The 17380-nt window shown below is 40.8% G+C and overlaps 1 protein-coding gene and 1 long non-coding RNA gene across 4 annotated transcripts in view; one reads left to right on the plus strand and one right to left on the minus strand.

The window, feature by feature from the left end:
- Positions 1–425: 425 nt before the first annotated feature.
- Positions 426–9199, plus strand: LOC113951582. The gene is made up of 3 exons (XR_003529204.1): positions 426–810; positions 6946–7397; positions 8967–9199. It is a non-coding gene; the product is annotated as an uncharacterized LOC113951582 (long non-coding RNA).
- Positions 8412–17380, minus strand: part of IFT88 (intraflagellar transport 88) — a 43701-nt gene continuing 34732 nt past the window's right edge. For all 3 annotated transcript variants that reach the window (XM_027652671.1, XM_027652652.1, XM_027652662.1), the window contains exons 25-26: positions 9375–9470; positions 8412–8682 (exon numbers count right to left, since the gene is read on the minus strand). In XM_027652671.1, coding sequence (XP_027508472.1) covers positions 8561–8682; positions 9375–9470 — 218 coding nt within the window. In that variant the 3' untranslated portion in view covers positions 8412–8560. The remainder of the gene's footprint in view (positions 8683–9374; positions 9471–17380) is intronic.

Here is a 17380-nt window from a genome sequence, read left to right on the forward strand (position 1 = left end):
CCGCGAAAGGCGGCGGGCTGCGGCGCCGCGCCGTGCCACTGGCTCTCCCGGCGGAGGAGCTGTTGGAAAAGTGCCCCGCGCCTCACTGCATCTCCCCTGGCCTCGCCTGCCAGGAACATGTTCGGCGGAGCTCACGGAGAGGCGGCGAGGGCTCGACGCCGGGCGCGGGCCGGTCCCGCTCCCCGCCGCGCTGCCCCCGGCCCCGGCACAGCCCCGCGGGCACGGCCGGGCTCGGTCCGCCCACGGCTGCCGGCCCGGGCTCGGCCACCGGCCCAGCGCTCCTGCAGCCCGCGGGTGCCGTCGGCGGCCGCGCTCTCCCTCCCACCGCGCCCGCGGCACGGGCAGGGCCGGGATCTACTTGGCCCCACCGGGACACTTGGTGTCCAGGGCTCGAGAGTGAGGCAGAGCCAGGAGGACTTGGCCCAGTCAGAGCCAAAGGGTCAAGGCCGACGTGAAAAAACGCGGGGATTTACAGCTGGAAATAGCCCAGCCCTGGCTGTGTGACTGCAGCTGGGGAAGGGACCGCTGCAGCCCGGGCTTTCCCAGTCACTCTAGAGCAATTGGCACTGTCCCTCGTAGCGGTCTGGGGTCTCCGACTTGGCAGCACCTCTGGCGCGTTTCTCCAGAAACATCCACAGCAGGCACTGGGGTGGTTGATGTCCCTCATGAAGACTGGGACTGGTGAAGGTGAGGTCGCTTGGAGCTGTCTGTGCGACAGCCTGATCCGTCAGTTCCTCCTGCTCAGGTGGCCTGTGGCAGACACCCACTGCAGTGTCACTCTGCTCACTGGAAGAAGAGCCACTTCAGAAGGTGAGAAACTTGCATGATACACATCTAGATGAGGTTGAGGTGAGTCTCACCTCTAATGACTTCTCCATCTATTCTGTGCTGGCTTGCTGGTACTTTTAAAAACACATAATGCAATGTATTTATTGTCTCTGGCACAACCTACAAAAAAAAGCATCTGTAGTACTCTGGATCATAAAAGATGTGGTACACTGAACTGGTCGGCATTAAAAACAGCCTTGAGAATTTATCACTTGAATCAAATGTTTCATGTGCTATATTAAAGCCCTGTACATCTATTGAGGCGTTTAGTATAAGGATAGTTAATATGAAAACACTGATCAGGAATGAGGGAAAATAGGAATCATAAATCATACAAGGACTGAGAAACCCCAGCTTTGTACCACAGAAATAAATACAAGACATCAGGTTCACCGACCAGACTGGAATTGAAACAGAACAAACTGGCATTCATAATGAAGTGACTTGACTTCATGGTTTCTGAAAAGTCATTGAGTTGTCTAACTGTGATTTTTTAGTGATATTGGTACTGTAGGCATCACAGGTCAGTATCACTTATGAGTAGTGTCTTAACCTTCAACTGTGTGGGATTTGAATCAGGTTTTGACTTTGAAGAAGGACTGTTTAAAATTGAATTAAAAACTTTCCTTTGGAGCCTTATCCTCAGGTGAGAGGCTGGGGCAAGGCAGATTCCATTTAACTCAGTACAGTCTAACTCCTGAGCCCGGTGCTGCACCTGGCCTTGTGTTACTTCAACACCTTCCAGTGATATGTGTGGTAACATGGCAAATATTTATCACAACAGATCTTTTTACATTACTCTTCTGTAGATAAACCAGTATCTTTTCTCAGTGCTTTCTGAGTAGTGTAAGGATGTCATACTTGGTTTTCCAAAAGGAGTTTTAGGCACTTCCTTTATACTGGCCTTTCTGGGAGAGGTCTGCCTCAAAAAATCAGAGCAGATGAAGAGAAAACAATGGCACAAGCATCAAATTGCCAGTGAATTTAAGGCTTTGAGTTTTATTTAGGCAATATTCTAATTCTGTACATTACTTGCATTGTACCGTCTTATTAACAATCTCATTGATTCAAATAATAAGAATCACAGAAGGGCAGCAAATGAGATTCTATTACACAGGATCTGAAAGAGTACAATGACAGTTCTCGTGGCATACTCTACCCCAGAGACATCTGAGTTATAGAAAATTCACTAATACATTTGGCAAATTAGGTTCTTCTCTGACTTTGAGAAATTACTAACCAGTGTCATTGTCATTGGAGCTGACCTATAAGTTTCTCAGAATTTGAGGGGGGCTTAAAACATCTATGTAATTAAATACTGGAAAAAATATTTATTAATACAAAGTCTGTCCTGAATTTGATGCAATACATGATAATATTTCAATCAGTGATTTCAGAATAACAGGCTTATGCACCTGTATGTGAATCTATAGGGAATTCCATGGCTCATGCTGTTTGCTAAGAGCAAACAAGGCAGTGAGACGTTTTCCTTTGATGGCCTCAGCTGAAAATTCCTGGCAACGGAGCACAGAACATCCAGCCCATGCTCTTGACAACAGGGTCAGCTGGAGCAGTAACCCTCCATTGCCATGGGCAGCCCCTGCCTCCCTGCCTGTGGTCCTCCCAACCTCATGCCAAGGCTACCAGTCCCAAATCTCACAAGCATCCAGGAGACACCCATTGCAGGCTGGCTATGTCACCATCCCCACAGTGACAGGGGCCATTGCCAGTCTACTGCCCACCATCCCATTCCCACTACATCACTGGGCTTGGTGCCAGAAGTTGGTATTATTTTCAATTCCTTATCTTTATATCAGTGTCGTTGTAGAAAGTAGTAAATCTCTCTGGCTGAGTGGGGGAGGAAAGGAGTGGACCATGGTCTGGTCATGTCCTTGGGTGAGCTTCCAGTTCTAGAGGAGAAAGGAGGAACAGCCACCATCTATTGCACCAAAGGCACCCCCTACCTTTGCCCTGCTCATGGAAGTGCAGGAGCCCTCCCTTCCCTGCCCTCCTCCCTGCCCTCTCCTCTCAACCCTCCCTCACCTGCCAGCCCCCAGTCATAAGTGTTCTTCTCGATAGTGTCCCAAGCTTCTGGTGTTTCCCCTTAGTGTTCCAACAACATATTATCTTAAACTTTCCAGCTTCCTGACCCAAATGTATTACAAATGAAGATAACAGTTCATCTCCTTATATGCAAACATTTAATCTATAGCCTGATCAAATAATTACATTCTATTTTATTGGATTCTGGTGACCTTCATGGTGTGCTTTACCATTTCTTCTCCTCCTTTATTCCCCTTATATTATCCCTTTTTAACCAAAACAAGGAGTAAATTTTGAAAAGAAGGGGAAGAGAAACTTGTCACTTATAGGAGAGACAGAAGGAAAAGTATTTCTTTCACTTTTACATAATATTCTAAATACTCTTTCTGGCAATTGTCATTCAACATTTATACTTGGGAGTGGCATCTGCCTCTCTCCTGAGATTATCACCATAGTGATCAATGCCAGATAATAAGAATTTCAGTTTTACAAAAATCCTGCTATGAAAAAGTCAGGATGTTCAAAAGAAAACTAAGCTGTGCAAGAATAAGGCAGACATTTTTAGTGAGTTTGTATGAATAAGAAACATTTTCTGATGTGGTTCCATCAGAGTATTTCATGCCATGTTAAACACTGAAATGTGTTTAATGAAAAACACAGAAGGTTTGTGTCTTCATTGTTCCAGACATACTAACGAGCAACAAGCAACCTTGTCAGGACTTTTTCTTGGTTGGGATTGTTGTCTTCCATAGCCGCCCTTGCATGATAGCTGATTCCAGATACTTTGGCTCACACATAAATAAATCACATTATTTTGACAAGCATTATTAGTGATACCACATAATGTGCTTGTCACAGCAATGGCAGAACTGCCCTAAACTGGCATATTCCAAATGTTTATCCCCATCCTGCTACAGCAGTGCATACATTAATGAGATCCTGTCTCTATCTGAAATAATGATCTGAAAAACATTTAAAAAATCATCATATGGACCTTAAAGTTGAACAACTTGCATTGTGGGTGGACCAAACATTCAGCTGCCATCACCAGTAGGTATAAATCTTCAGACAGAGAACTAAATTATTCCCCAAAGATACCCTTCTCCTTCACATTCTGTTTGCAGATAACCTGTCACCCAAATTGTTCTGTTCCCATTCATCTTCCCTGCACTTGTAAGGACTGTAATATCACTTTGCAGCTTCCATGGCATAGCATCTTCTACAGCAGGATCTCAGCATTGAGATTTACAGTTGTTAGGCAATTCAGCATTGCAAAAGTGAAATTCTTGCAAAGTGAAGAATCCTCAATGGACTTCATTTTGCAAAGGTGGAAACCGAGGAGCAAACAGGTTAAAAATAGCCTTTCTACCAAAAAGGTGCCTTTGACATCAAGAACAATCAAAGCCTAGCAAATTAAATTAATTTCTAACAGTCTCAGACTATGATAGCAAAGGGACCAAGAAGAGAAACAGCACTTCTTCATAATACCTGCAGATCTATTTATTGGCAATTCCAAGCACAAATACAGGCTAGGTGGGCAATGGATTGAGAGCCCTAAGGGGAAGGACTTGGGAGTGTTGGTTGATGAGAAGTTCAATGTAACCGAGCAGTGTGCACTAGCAGCCCAGAAAGCCAATTGTATTCTGGGCTGCATCAAAAGCAGTGTGGCCAGCAGGTTGAGGGAGAGGATTCTGCCCCTCTACTCTGCCCTTGTGAGACCCCACTTGGAGTGCTGCATCCAGCTCTGGGGTGCCCTGCATTGACCTGTTGAAGGAAGTCCAGAGGAGGCCATGAAGATGAACAGAGGGCTGGAAAACAGGCTGAGAGTTGGGGTGGTTCAGCCTGGAGAAGGCTCCAGGGAGATCTTAGAGTAGCCTTCTTGTACATAAAGGGGCCTACTAGAAAGCTGGAGTGGGACTTCTTACAATGGCCTGTACTGATAGGACAGGGGGGAATGGCTCTAAACTGAAAGAGAGTAGGTTTAGATTAGATACTAGGAAGACATTCTTCACTGTGAGCGTGATGAAACACTGGAACAGGTTGCCCAGAGAAGCTGTGGATGCCCCATTCCTGGAAGTGTTCAAGGCCAGGTTAGATGGGGCTTGAAGCAACCTGGTCTAGTGAAAGGTGTCCCCTCTACACATGGGGGGTTAGAACTAGATGATCTTTAAGTGCTCTTTTAGCCAAAAGCATTCCATGATTCTATGAACTATATATCTTTTCTCTGTACACCTTTTAATTCCCATGTTACTCTAGAATAGCTTTCTTTTAAAAGTAATGAGTTATGCAATCTGTAGTGAAGAATGTTCAAAGTAAAACATGAAATATATGATTAAGAATACTTTGATACTGTGGGAGGAGGTTTGTTTAGAAATAAATAAATAAACTACTACCCAAGTAAGCATTTACATTTGGCTACTGTACATTTTCATACATGTAAAGAGAAAGGCAACTTTGTATGTAACTAAATCCAGCAAATCCTGAGGAAGATCTCAAGTCTGAGAGGTCAACTTAAGATTGTTTAATATTGGGACCAATACATTTTTCATGATAATACAAGCTAAAATAGCTCACAAGTCAGTTCCTCAAGAGGATTAGCATTTTCAGAGGTTTAATACTGCTACTCTTCTAATATAAAAGAATAAATTAATATAATAGCAGTCCTATTGCATTTGCTAAAATGTATTCAGGAATTTTAAATGACTCATCTACTGATTTAAGAATATAAACACAGAATTGGGGCTTAAATGTTGCTGGAAGCACATGCCCACAGTGTGGCTTCTGGAGATGGAGTCTGTTTTGTACAATCAAATCCGAGGAAATGTTTCTGTTTCAATTTCTGGGATGAAGGTAGAATTATTTAGCTCATTCAGTGGTTCCACTCCTGTGGTTTCTGAGACTTATCACAAGACTAAGGGCATCCTACATGGCAGCAGGCAATGTAACTCACTGCATCTGAGCTAAATGCCAACCAATCTTCAGGACAGGAGCAGTGTGATCACATCAACATAGCACAATAATCCCATATAACACAGGTAATTATTTTAGACACAACACCCCACTGGCCTGGCCATGCTTCCTTCGAGACCTGAGCTGTCTGAATCTTGCAGGTGCGTTCACCTCCCGACAGCTTGAGGCCTTCCAACAACACGCTGACACAGCACTTTGGACATGACTGCAGCTTCTTTCTCTACAGACTCCAGTGTATTAGTCCCCATCAGGAATCGCTCTTCAGCCTTGGGTCCAGCTGGGATGTCACATCTTGTGTTCCCTCACACAGAACGCCTCGCACCAAAGAAGAAGGAAGTTGCACTGAAACTGCTTACAAAGAATGCTTCCTGGCCCAGGCTCACCTTTGGATGATGCAAGGCAATTGTCTGGGAGATCATTTGTCATGGTCCAAAATTGTACTCCTGTGCACCCCTGTGCTACTGGCCTTACAGTTACACATCAGCTCCTCTGCTCTGGGCTTGCCCTGGCAACACTGCGATTCCAGTAGAGACGTAGCCACAGTTAACATGGTTTTGAAGTAGATGAACCTGGGCTACATCAGACTGTCAGTGGGACTGATTATTCTGGTGTTGGAGCTGGATCACATGGCTTTCTGTCAGTTCAGAACGAGCTCAACTGTGCTTACAAAGTAACATGCAAATACATTATAACCCAGAGCATTATATAATCAGATCCTCATGCTGTAGGAAACAACATGTTCCAGAAGTTCCTGGGAGTCTGTGCGTAGGAAACAACATGTTCCAGAAGTGCCTGTGAGTTTGTGCAGAACTGGAACAAAAGTGCAATTCCTTGTAATCCACAGGATTTTACATAATGTACAGTTACTTAGGACAAACTGAACCAAGAAACTGCTGCTGGTCAAAAATCTCTCTGATGTCCACAGGAGTGTTTCTACACTCACTAACTTGTGAACCATATTCCAAGGTATTATTAATTCCTACCACTTCATCATGGACATGTCTGTGTGATTGCAGTGTTTGATTAGATGCTCTACACAAATGTTTTTGTGTTAAAACGCCATGACAGTATCTTGTCTGTCTTCTCTTTTGCACTGTTTCACAGGTTCATTTATGCTCCTTGCCATGGTCCCAAGTATTTCCTCTCACTGTGATTAAGTCAGATATCTCATACCACTGCTGTCTGTAGCTGAAAATGCTCCGTCCTGCCTGGCACATTGCATCCTGGGGGTCCAGGTCTTCCAAGACTAAGCCTGACAGAAAAGAACTACTATGACATCCAGGAATATGTCATTCCATAACCAGACCAACAGATACAGCAGGACTGAGGAGCAGGCAAGAAGGCGACTTGGAGAAGTAAGACAGGTGCCATCCACATCCTTCTTGTGTTCTTTTCCATCCCTTAGAAGGATCAGACCCCATAGCTTTCTGTGTCTCTCTCCTTTGATGAGCTCCTTGGGATGTTCATAAGCCACTCTGCATACATTCTGCTCATCCCACCAGGAGGAAGCTGGTGCAGTCCTAGGCCAAGCGCTGCACCAGTACCATGGGAAGCAGGTACATATGAAGTAGCTCATTAGCTGTACCATAAACCCCACAGGACAACACTCCTGACCACTTGTAGAGACACACTATGAGGCTGGGCAGATATTTTTAAAACATGGAAGGAACCTTTCGTGAAGATATGAAGAGACCTCTCCAGTGGCACTAGCTGGGAAACAGTCTGAGTACCAACACCAAGCACTGGAAACACCAGTGTTGGAAATTTTAGAAGACTGAATCCGTGCATTTCAAAGTATAATAAACAAACTCGAACTATTAAACCAAACTCATACTAATGTTCTAAAAACAAGCCACCTCAGTGGACTAGTTTTTCAAATATTTATTAGGAAATTCTGAACACACAACTGGTATTTTTATCACCCAAAAGTGATATAAATCAGGAATTTAACATGTCTCAGTAACTTCAGGTCAGACTTGCTCAGTTCATAATCAAAATGATGATTTCTGTAACTAACATTTTTGCCCATACTCAGCCTGGGCTGTAGAAAGCTACCACTGTGTAGTCAGTGCCACAGTCTCTAACATAAGATTCAAAAGCTGCAATCTACTTAGGAATTCTGAACAAACGAGACTGAAATCCTGCCAACTCTGACCAAGAAGGAGGTTGCCAAGAGACTGCAAAATGGTCCTAGTTCAGCTAAGCATAGACTAAAATTAAGATGCTTTCCATGGTATCAGTGTTAAGTGCTTTGCTGAACTGGGGCCTTAAGGAAGACCAAGGTCACATCCAACATTTTCAGAAAGTCAGTTCACAGGCCATAAATATATTCTGGCTTTGGATGAAGGATATGGCATTTTCAACCCTGTAAGCACTGCTTTGAGGTATTTCGCACTGAAAGGTGAAATTTTACGGGCTTCTGTGTTTCATATGATCATCATATCTATCTCTGAAAGGAAAAGCTTCATGCATTTGATATAGTTTGCAATGAGTTTTAGTACCTGTGTAGATTTTACGCATGAGTAAAATAACCATTATTTTTTAAAAATCAATTATAAAACACACTGCAATTTCAAATACAGGTTTTTAATGTAAGGTACCATATATCCAAAATATTTCCCAAATAATTTATCAAAATCTACTACAAAATCATAATGAATGAAAGTTTTTCAGCTAAAACTTTCACAAGGATTAAAAAAAATGCTGAGTGGCCCATATGCTATTCTGGAAGCAGATCTTCTCCTAGTTCTTCATCAGCAAAGTCATCTTCCTCAGTTCTTTTTCTTGCAGCTGTTCTTGGTCTTTCTGCTTGTGGGCCAAGTGGATCTATGTAGGAGGCATCTGGGATTTAAATAAATACATTTGAAATGGTTACCTGCAAGTAATTTTAGCTTTGTTTCAAACATACAAAATCAAACACAAGATTGGGTTTTAGCACTGCACATCTGTAAGGTGTCTTTGAAATGCAGACCAGGAAGAGCATATGAACACTAAAGGAGAACAAAATATTGCATTTAGGAACTGATGAAGGGCACTAGAGCGAAGTTCCTGAGTGCTAGTGATAGAAGCCTTTTTTTCCCATTCTTTTTTTTTTTTTTAATAAATTTCTCTTTATTATATAACAGTGAGAAAAAGACTTTGGAAAAGTGCAAGGAACAGCAAGCCTGATTACTTGTTTAAAGAACAGCTTTTTAGGAAGTACTGCATTCCACATGGAGTTGAGTTTTTAAACCCCTTTGAAAACTCAATCTTATTGAAGATTTTATGACTGCAGACCCACAGAAACTGATTTAAAAGATGCAGAAGACAGATACTGAAAGTAATATGAAAGTAAATGAGCCACATTTCCTAATATTTACAACTACTTTATACTGAGCTCTGAACAATGAAGTGAAAATCTCATTTTAATGAGGAAAATGTTTCCCTAATTATCTAATTTTACATGCTCTTCCAATAATTTATTTTTTCCTCTCTCCTTAATTTTCCACTTTGTGAGGGCCAGGAAAGTAAGAAGGCCTAAGATGTCCACTTGCCTATTTCTTTACTGCTTCTACTTTCATAGGGTTCATTTGTTCCAGGCAAAGCTTTTAGTTTGGCACTCAGTCTTTCCCCTTTGGTACCACCACTGTCTGGGGAACAGAAAAAAAAAGGAAGACAAATAACATGCTGTTATATTCTGTGAAATCATGATACAAGAACAACATCAATTCAGCTACTACTATCTGTCAAAAAAGGTTTGGATGAAACCATCTTTTCATGATGGATACAGTACTCAGTTGTAATAGTGGTCTTTAAAACACAATGGGCACTGTGTCCATACACGTGTGTGTTAATGTTTTTTAAAAAATATATACAGCCTTATTTACTTTGGAGTAAGCACCTTAAAATATTTCTGCTTCAAATGCTGACATTTCAGTTGCTTATAAATTACAGTCACATTTTGGAGTTAAAATAAGCACAGTGAATATAAACACCGTTACAGGGTATACGGGACATTTCCTATGTCTATGTGCTTACCAATATATCAGTGTGATCCACCTGCTCCATACTGTCAAGGTTAAACACAACACTGACTTTGCTTCTAATGAGAAGGGTATATTTGACACGTGCTGTCTGCATGGCAGGCAGGCACAGTTCATGTATACAGACCATCCTAGCCCTGCATCTTGCTGTAAACACTGTGCTGGCAGCTCAGTTTGCAGCGGGGCCCCAAGGAATGTGTCGGCTCCAAGGGCTGCCTCCTGCCCAGACAACATCAGATTAACATTCTCTTGCCACAGCAGTCTTCCAGACACTTTAAATATTCTGTTCACCTCTCAATCTCTTTTTCACATTCATGGCAAGCTTTCAATCTCATCTGCTACAACAAATTTTTATGACATACATTTTCTCCTAGGAGAAAACATGTTGAGTTTGACTTGGTATACTTAGAAAGCAGGGCATGCCATACAGCCAAATACAAACACGCTCATTTACTACACCAAAGAACACCGTTATTAAAAGTCTTCCATCTGTAAGGAGCAAAAATGGGTTTCATTCAGTAAACATTAATTACAAAGTCTGGACTTGGCAACACATTTCCATTGCCTTATTTACTCTAAATGTTATTTTAATAAATATTGTTACAATTAAAAGGAAAAAAACCAAACAAACCCCCAAACTTCTACAAAGATGACAAACCTTAATTTCTCTATAAGTACTATTGCAGACTTTCGTTTGCTCAGCCCTAAATTGGAAGAACAATGTCTCTGATCCAAGCAAGATCTAATACATACAGTCACATGTCAAACACTGAATAAGTTCACAAGATACATATTACAGGTGAAATTTCAAAATGAGGAAAATGTATTTTAATGTACATCTACCTCCCTCAGACCAATTCTCACTGAAAGGCTTCATGAAAGAAGTGAATACTTAACAAAGGATTTGAAGAAATGGAGAGAAATCAATGGGTTGGACTGGGGAGGGCTCAACTACAAAAAGGGACTTCCCGTGAGTTCAGCAGGCTCTGGACAGGCCTGTGCAACAGAAATGGTGTGGATAAAAATGTTTTGAGGACAGTTTAGAGGAAAATACAAAATGATAACACGGAGAAAAAGAGTAGGATAGATGTAGGCACAGAGTCTTGTGCAGTGGAAAAGAAATAATTTACGAGATAATGAATAAAATTGGAAGCAGCAGTAAAGAGTTGCAAAGACAGGAACAACACAGCAGAAACTAAACTAGGGGAAGAATGAGCTAGTCAAAGAAACTCCACAGGTTTAATTGGTTGGTTCCAGAACAGAAGAACTGGGTATAATGAAAATAAAAGAGGAAGAGGATGGCATATCAAAGGTTTTTGACTGTGAAGGAGGAAAACACGTGGGGTTTAGTGATACTACCAGAGGAAGGTGAAAGACTTTGTATTAACTAAAAGACGGAAAAGAAGGAAACAAACCAAACTGGTTAGGATAAACATAATATCCACAAGTTACCTGTACATCTCATTGCCCTAAAAATATACAATTGAAAACAGAGGCTTTCTTGAACACCCTAGGACCTTTAAGTTTTATTAGGGTCACATCCAAGAAAGGAATGAGGCAGTAAGTCCAAAATTTGAAGTCAATTTCCCTCTCTTTTTCTCTCCCCATCTACTGGATGTCCCACCCTGCTTCCCCTTCCATAGCTCTGAAGTTCCTTAAGCACATATTCCTATGACTGAGTTGCCCAAAATGGCCATGCCTGCAGGCTGTTCAGCCTGTGACCCTGGAGCCTAAGCTCCCCTTTCTGTTTATTAGCCAATACAGTACATGGAATTGTGGAGTGCTGTAATAGTGAGTAAATGTAGCACTTCACACAACTAGAGCTTTTGAGGCTTCAGACTTGATCCAGTTGCCCAAACACATTATTTACTGTTTTTAATGGACTGGATCAACTCACCAAAGGGTGAGATTAATGCTAGAAGTAGTGCAAGGAAAGCAGCAAGAACACAAAAAAAGGAACAGGAAAGAAAAGAAGTGCTGAAAGGGGGTGGGCTGTTGTTTCCAGAAACTGCATGATCAATACATCCCACCTTGACTAAATACACCCTGGAAAAAACTACGAGTAGGTGTCTATAGGCACAGTGTCCTCTTAACACTTAAGCAGCAAGAACATACAGATGCCTTACTAGATTAAAGGTCTGTCTAAACTGGCTTATAGTCCATACAAAAGATCACAAGATGCTGGGGGAAGAGCACTGTAAGTAAAGCAAGCATATACAGTAGCTCTCCAAGAATAATTTCCTAGCCTCCAACAGTTTGTAAATCAAATGTCCGTTTGGGGAAACGGGGCAGCTCTTCGTGTTTAATAATGGGAGCGATGGACTTATTCTCCAAGAACTTGTCCGTTCTTCTCTTGTGACCCTGTGAAATTTTTGCATGTGTAAGAACCTGAGGTAAGGAGTTCCACCTTTCATTTCCTCTGAACCTACAACTCCAGCCCCACCTCACCACAGAAAGGAGCACCCTGCCCTTCCTGCCCTGCATCGTATCCCCTTCCATATGCTGTCCAGTGACAGCAGGCTGTGCTGGAGCATCTTCCTGATATATTTAGAAGTAACCTAATGAAAACTTTTTTTCGGGTGGATCAGCAAAGCAATGCAGCTCACCTTACCTCTAGATGAGCATTATATCTTCAGCAAGAGTGAAGGCAAGGTTAACACCTCTTCTGGTAGCAGCCCACAGTTAGTTTAAATTAGGCTAACAGGCAAAACCCCATGAAGTCTCCATGGACTACAATATGCTCTGACCATACCTAAAGACATGGAAGAGAAGCATCTTTCCTTTGAAAGTACATATGGAAGAAAGTAAGAGGTGCTTGACAACATCTGCATTACATGGAGATGTCAGCTCAGGAACAGAGAGGTCTGGCTTCAATGCCTTCCTTCACCTGAGGGAGTTCAAAACCAGAGTTCCAGCTTTCAGGAGGAATGTCCTAGTTGTTGAGCCAACTGGGGTAAGCTTTTCTTGACGCTCTGCCATGAGATACAGGGTTTGCCTGCCAATACGGCAGCTATTAAAAATTCTGTTGACCATTTAACATGATCTGCCGGAAGTTTAAATCTCATTTCAAAGTTACTTTTTCTAGTTCTGTTTGCAGATAAATCATCTACATGTTTTTATCCAGTATACATTCACACATAATTTGGCAATGTTAAGGAACACAAGCCTGCAATGCACTTCAGGATTTTGGTATCCTACAGCGAAGAGAACTTCAGGGAAGGAATTGTTTTTAAAGCATTTTATCACAGACACGGATACTTTTGAGAGGTGAGTTTTACAGATTCTACTCACCATTTCCTGCTGCCCTCATCCTATCCAGGAAAAAGATTTTATACACATTTTGGATTAGGGAATGAAACTAACTTTCAACAAAGTAATACACAGAAGAAAATAAAGCTAACATTGGGTCCAAATATAATAATAAAAACTGTGGATAAAAAGCTTTATTTGTAGTTTTTCTCTGCTAATAACACAGCTTTGAGTGTTAATGTCTTTCTGATTGCACTTGCAACCAAAGGACTACAAGCAGATGTTTCTCAAACTGCAAATTAATTCTATCTGCATTACTGTATTAACTGTACAAACACATGCTCCTAATTAAAGACAGCTTTTGAATAATGGAAGACCACTGCTGAACTAAATTGTTCTCTGTATCAAAGAAGCCTTCACTGCAACGAATACCTGTTCCTTATTTACTTATTGTGCACAGTGCGTTAATGCTCCATTGAATCCAGAATGGTTTTAATGCAGCTTTGTGTATCTTTCATATTTGGAATACAGACACTATCTTTGGAGAACAATGGGCATTGGTTTGACCAAAGAGAAGAGTAAGTTCAGTGTAGAAGGCAGAGTATTATATTAAAACTGTGAAACGGCATGGGAAGTGATGCAATTTTTAACTCCACTGCAGGTCGTTTTGATTTGATCTGGTGTGTCAGTTCAGCCAACTCCTCAGGTGAGTTCATAGCAGAAAAGATATTCTTTTCACTCAGAGATTTCCCTGTCTATTAAGAAAACATTTTTTCTATTTTGCACACACAGCCAATGGAACCATGTCACAATGACTTTTAATTAACGAGGCATCAACAGGCACACAAAGCCTAGAAAATATAAGTAATCATGAGGTCCTGGCTGCAGGGTAACAAGAAAATCTCTTGCCTCTCAGTCAAGATTATCTGTGATGCCTACAGCCATAACATTTATAATGTGCTTCCATAATATATGAGGAAATTCCTATGGGATGGTAAGAGGTGTTTGAATACGGGACGGACAAATGCATTTCTCCACCAACACCATCATCAGTGGAATGAAAGAGGGAAAAGACACCTAAATTACTCTCACATGGTATCCTTTCCAAAGTCATCTGGACAGGCTTAGGTAATAAGGAGAATGCAAAGTGCTCAGCCTTTCATCTTCTGAATTCAACACTGCTTCTTTGGACTCCTGTCTGAGACTCCATGGCTCCTCTCATCCAGTACAAACCCACCCATTCAGAGAGCTGGGCAAATGCAGAAACCAAGTAAACACTGCTATGGCAATGTATTCCTTAAAGTCATACTTTTCATTATCTAAAGGCACCGTACTATTATACAATAAAAATCTCTTATGGTAGTAAAAACCACAGTGCCCTACTTCTAAATTCTGGATGTTACCATCATATTTCTGCAAAACACAAAAAACCAAGTATGAAAACAAGAAAATATTATTGGAAAGGAAATCTTTGAGAACTGCCTAAACTGAGATGTACTGTTAGCTTCCTTCGGGGTTTTGTGGTGCTTTGTTTTTCTTTGTTTTTTTTTTTTCTTTTTCTTTCTCCTTTCATATAGTAAGAAGAATAATTTTAACAGGACAGTATCAACGTCATCTCCTTCCAACATAAATCGAATAAGATTGAAAATCGTAACTCTGATAATTGTGGGGAGAAGAAAATTTCACTTTTTATAATAAGAGTGACAAATGTGTTCAATTTTGGGTAGGTATTTTAGATTTAATGCTCATCTTCCTCACATGACAAGAGCAGACTTTAACTGATGTTGATACAGATGTCAGTTTTCTTGGTCTCCCTGTTTCCATTCTGTGTGCCATTCATACATACACTAATCCTATTGTGCAAATTGTGCTTCAGTGCATCTCATACACCTTCTCTTTTAATTTATATTGGCAAAGTAGTGGATGCCCTTTGAAGTACAAACCCTGTTGGCTTAGTTCTCTTTCCTCTTAGCTTCCTCTTTAATAGCAATTGTAGATCATATTTCCTAGACCAAGAAAGTCTGAATTATTAATACTTATAATATAAATAACTATACAGGGACAAAATACTTGGGGGAAAAAAAAATTTGTTAGGAATGCCAGCAAATATGGGCACAGCGAGCTGCTAAGAGGGAAGAAATAAAACAGGCATCATACCTAAAATATTTGGAATGCATACACACTTCATTTAGCTAGTAAGTACGTTAATTTAGCTAGTAAGTACTGAGCTAAGGAGGATTCCATGCTTCACTGGGTTCAGTAATGATGGCAAATCTCTCATACAGTGTAGAAAAACGATCCCTTTTGGTCTTGGCAACACCACTGGAAAAGACTAACCTTAAAATGTATACCTTTTTTTTAATTCTTCTTTTGAAGTCATTATGAAATAAAATAACCCATGTTTATATTTCACATGTGTCTTGACATAGGCCATGTACAGAAATTTATTACACTTCAAAAATACAGCTCATAACCCAGCTGAATAATGCCAAACATTAGACAAAATTACTCAGTAATCCTCAGTAAAAGGTAGACAAACTGCAACATAGTCCTTAACATCTGACGCTGTGAGTGTGCAGTTTCTTCACTGATAAGGCTCCCCAGAGTCATTATTACCAGTTAAAACGTGCATAACGCCTTTAACTTGTGCTAAAAATACATGTAAGTATCTCACCACAACTTTTAATTAAGAACCCCAGCAGACAAGTTAGCTCCAGGCTCAATACAGGACCTTCTTTGTACCTCTGTGTGTTTGCAGAATCATTTCCAGAGAGGCTGGATCTTTGGCACTGAATTTGTATAACGAAGACTTCTCAAACATGCTCTTATAAAGACTTGTTCCCAAACTGGTTTTTTCCATTCTTTCATATCCTTGACATAGTATCTCCAGCAACAATCTAAGAATTATGGATAGGGCAAATTCTATGTCAATTCTGTCCCTGCTTACCCTCTCATTCTCTTTTTTTAATTTAAAAAAAAAAAGGACAAATTTCCATAGATACTTCTGTCTTTAAAAGAAGTATTGACAAACTGGTAGTTTGGGGGATTAGTGTTGTTTTAGCATCCTTTCAGCCTGATCAGTATTTATATCTTTTGCTAAATTACTAACTCACTCTCTCCTGATAACCTACCCCTTTTTCACTAATGAGCGTGGGGATAATTACGAAATAGAGCTGTAAGATAAGAGACTCTTTGTGCCCTTTACCTACATGCCTGGTGCAATGTTTTGCATAGCTGTAAATATCCTTGCCTGCTACCAATGCTGCTCTTCATTTCTATTTATTATAAGACAAAGTGGATCTTACTTTATGACAGAGAACAAGGACCAATCCTGTCTCACATCAATGTTTTGTTGGCACCTTTAGCTGGCTACCTGATCACAGGGTTTATGTAACACAGGAGAGACCAGAAACATTTTCATTCCTCTCTGTTACCAAATCAAGGAATTTCACTCCAAGAATTACTTTGGCCTGAGGCCCAGAACAGGTAAAATTCAATCTCAGGTGTATGGAGTTTCTTCTGCATATCAAGAAATGATTTAAAAGCTTCTCTAGCAAAACTACTGAGCTGAAAAAGGAATGAGATCTCTCTTAAGCACCCAACACTCACTCTTAAGCCTTGGAGAATCCAGGAGAGCAGTCTTCATAAATGTAACAGCATTTTAAGACCATCTTCAGATTACACTAATAATTTCCATGACTTTTCATGGCCCTATAGAATTTGATACATGCTGTAAAATATCTGCTATGTAGATGGAGAAATAAAGTTACCAAATAAGAAAAAAAAATCATAAATTATTTCTCTGTAAAAGGAAGGGAAGAGAGGCAAAAATTTATAGGGGATATCTTTTCATGAGACCCATTGATATTATGATAAACTAAAAGCACAATGCAAAGAAACCATTTCCTTTTGGGGTCAAAATATGGATTTTTTTTTTGTCCGGGTGGTTGAAGTAGTCTTAAGTCTGCTAGTTTCCTTAGAGTGGCAGTGGGGAACATTTAGGTTTACACTACTAACATTTCATGGATTTAATAATGGGAGGGAAAAATCATTAGCTCTGCAATATGCAGGCTACCTAGTGCAGAAAAGACAAAGCAGGACAGTTTCCTGACCTACATTGCATTAGTTTTATATTTATGGAAGTCAGCATTGTAAATCTATAGAAGCAGAGAGACTTAGTAGTCAGTGAGCAAGCTTTCCTCTAGGGAAGACTCTAGTACTTCACTTCTGCTATACTGGGAAAAGGGGAAGGAAGAACTCAAGGACAG

The sequence above is a fragment of the Corapipo altera genome, unplaced genomic scaffold, assembly GCF_003945725.1.
Source record: "Corapipo altera isolate COAL_440 unplaced genomic scaffold, ASM394572v1 0, whole genome shotgun sequence".
Taxonomy (NCBI): Eukaryota; Metazoa; Chordata; class Aves; order Passeriformes; family Pipridae; genus Corapipo; species Corapipo altera.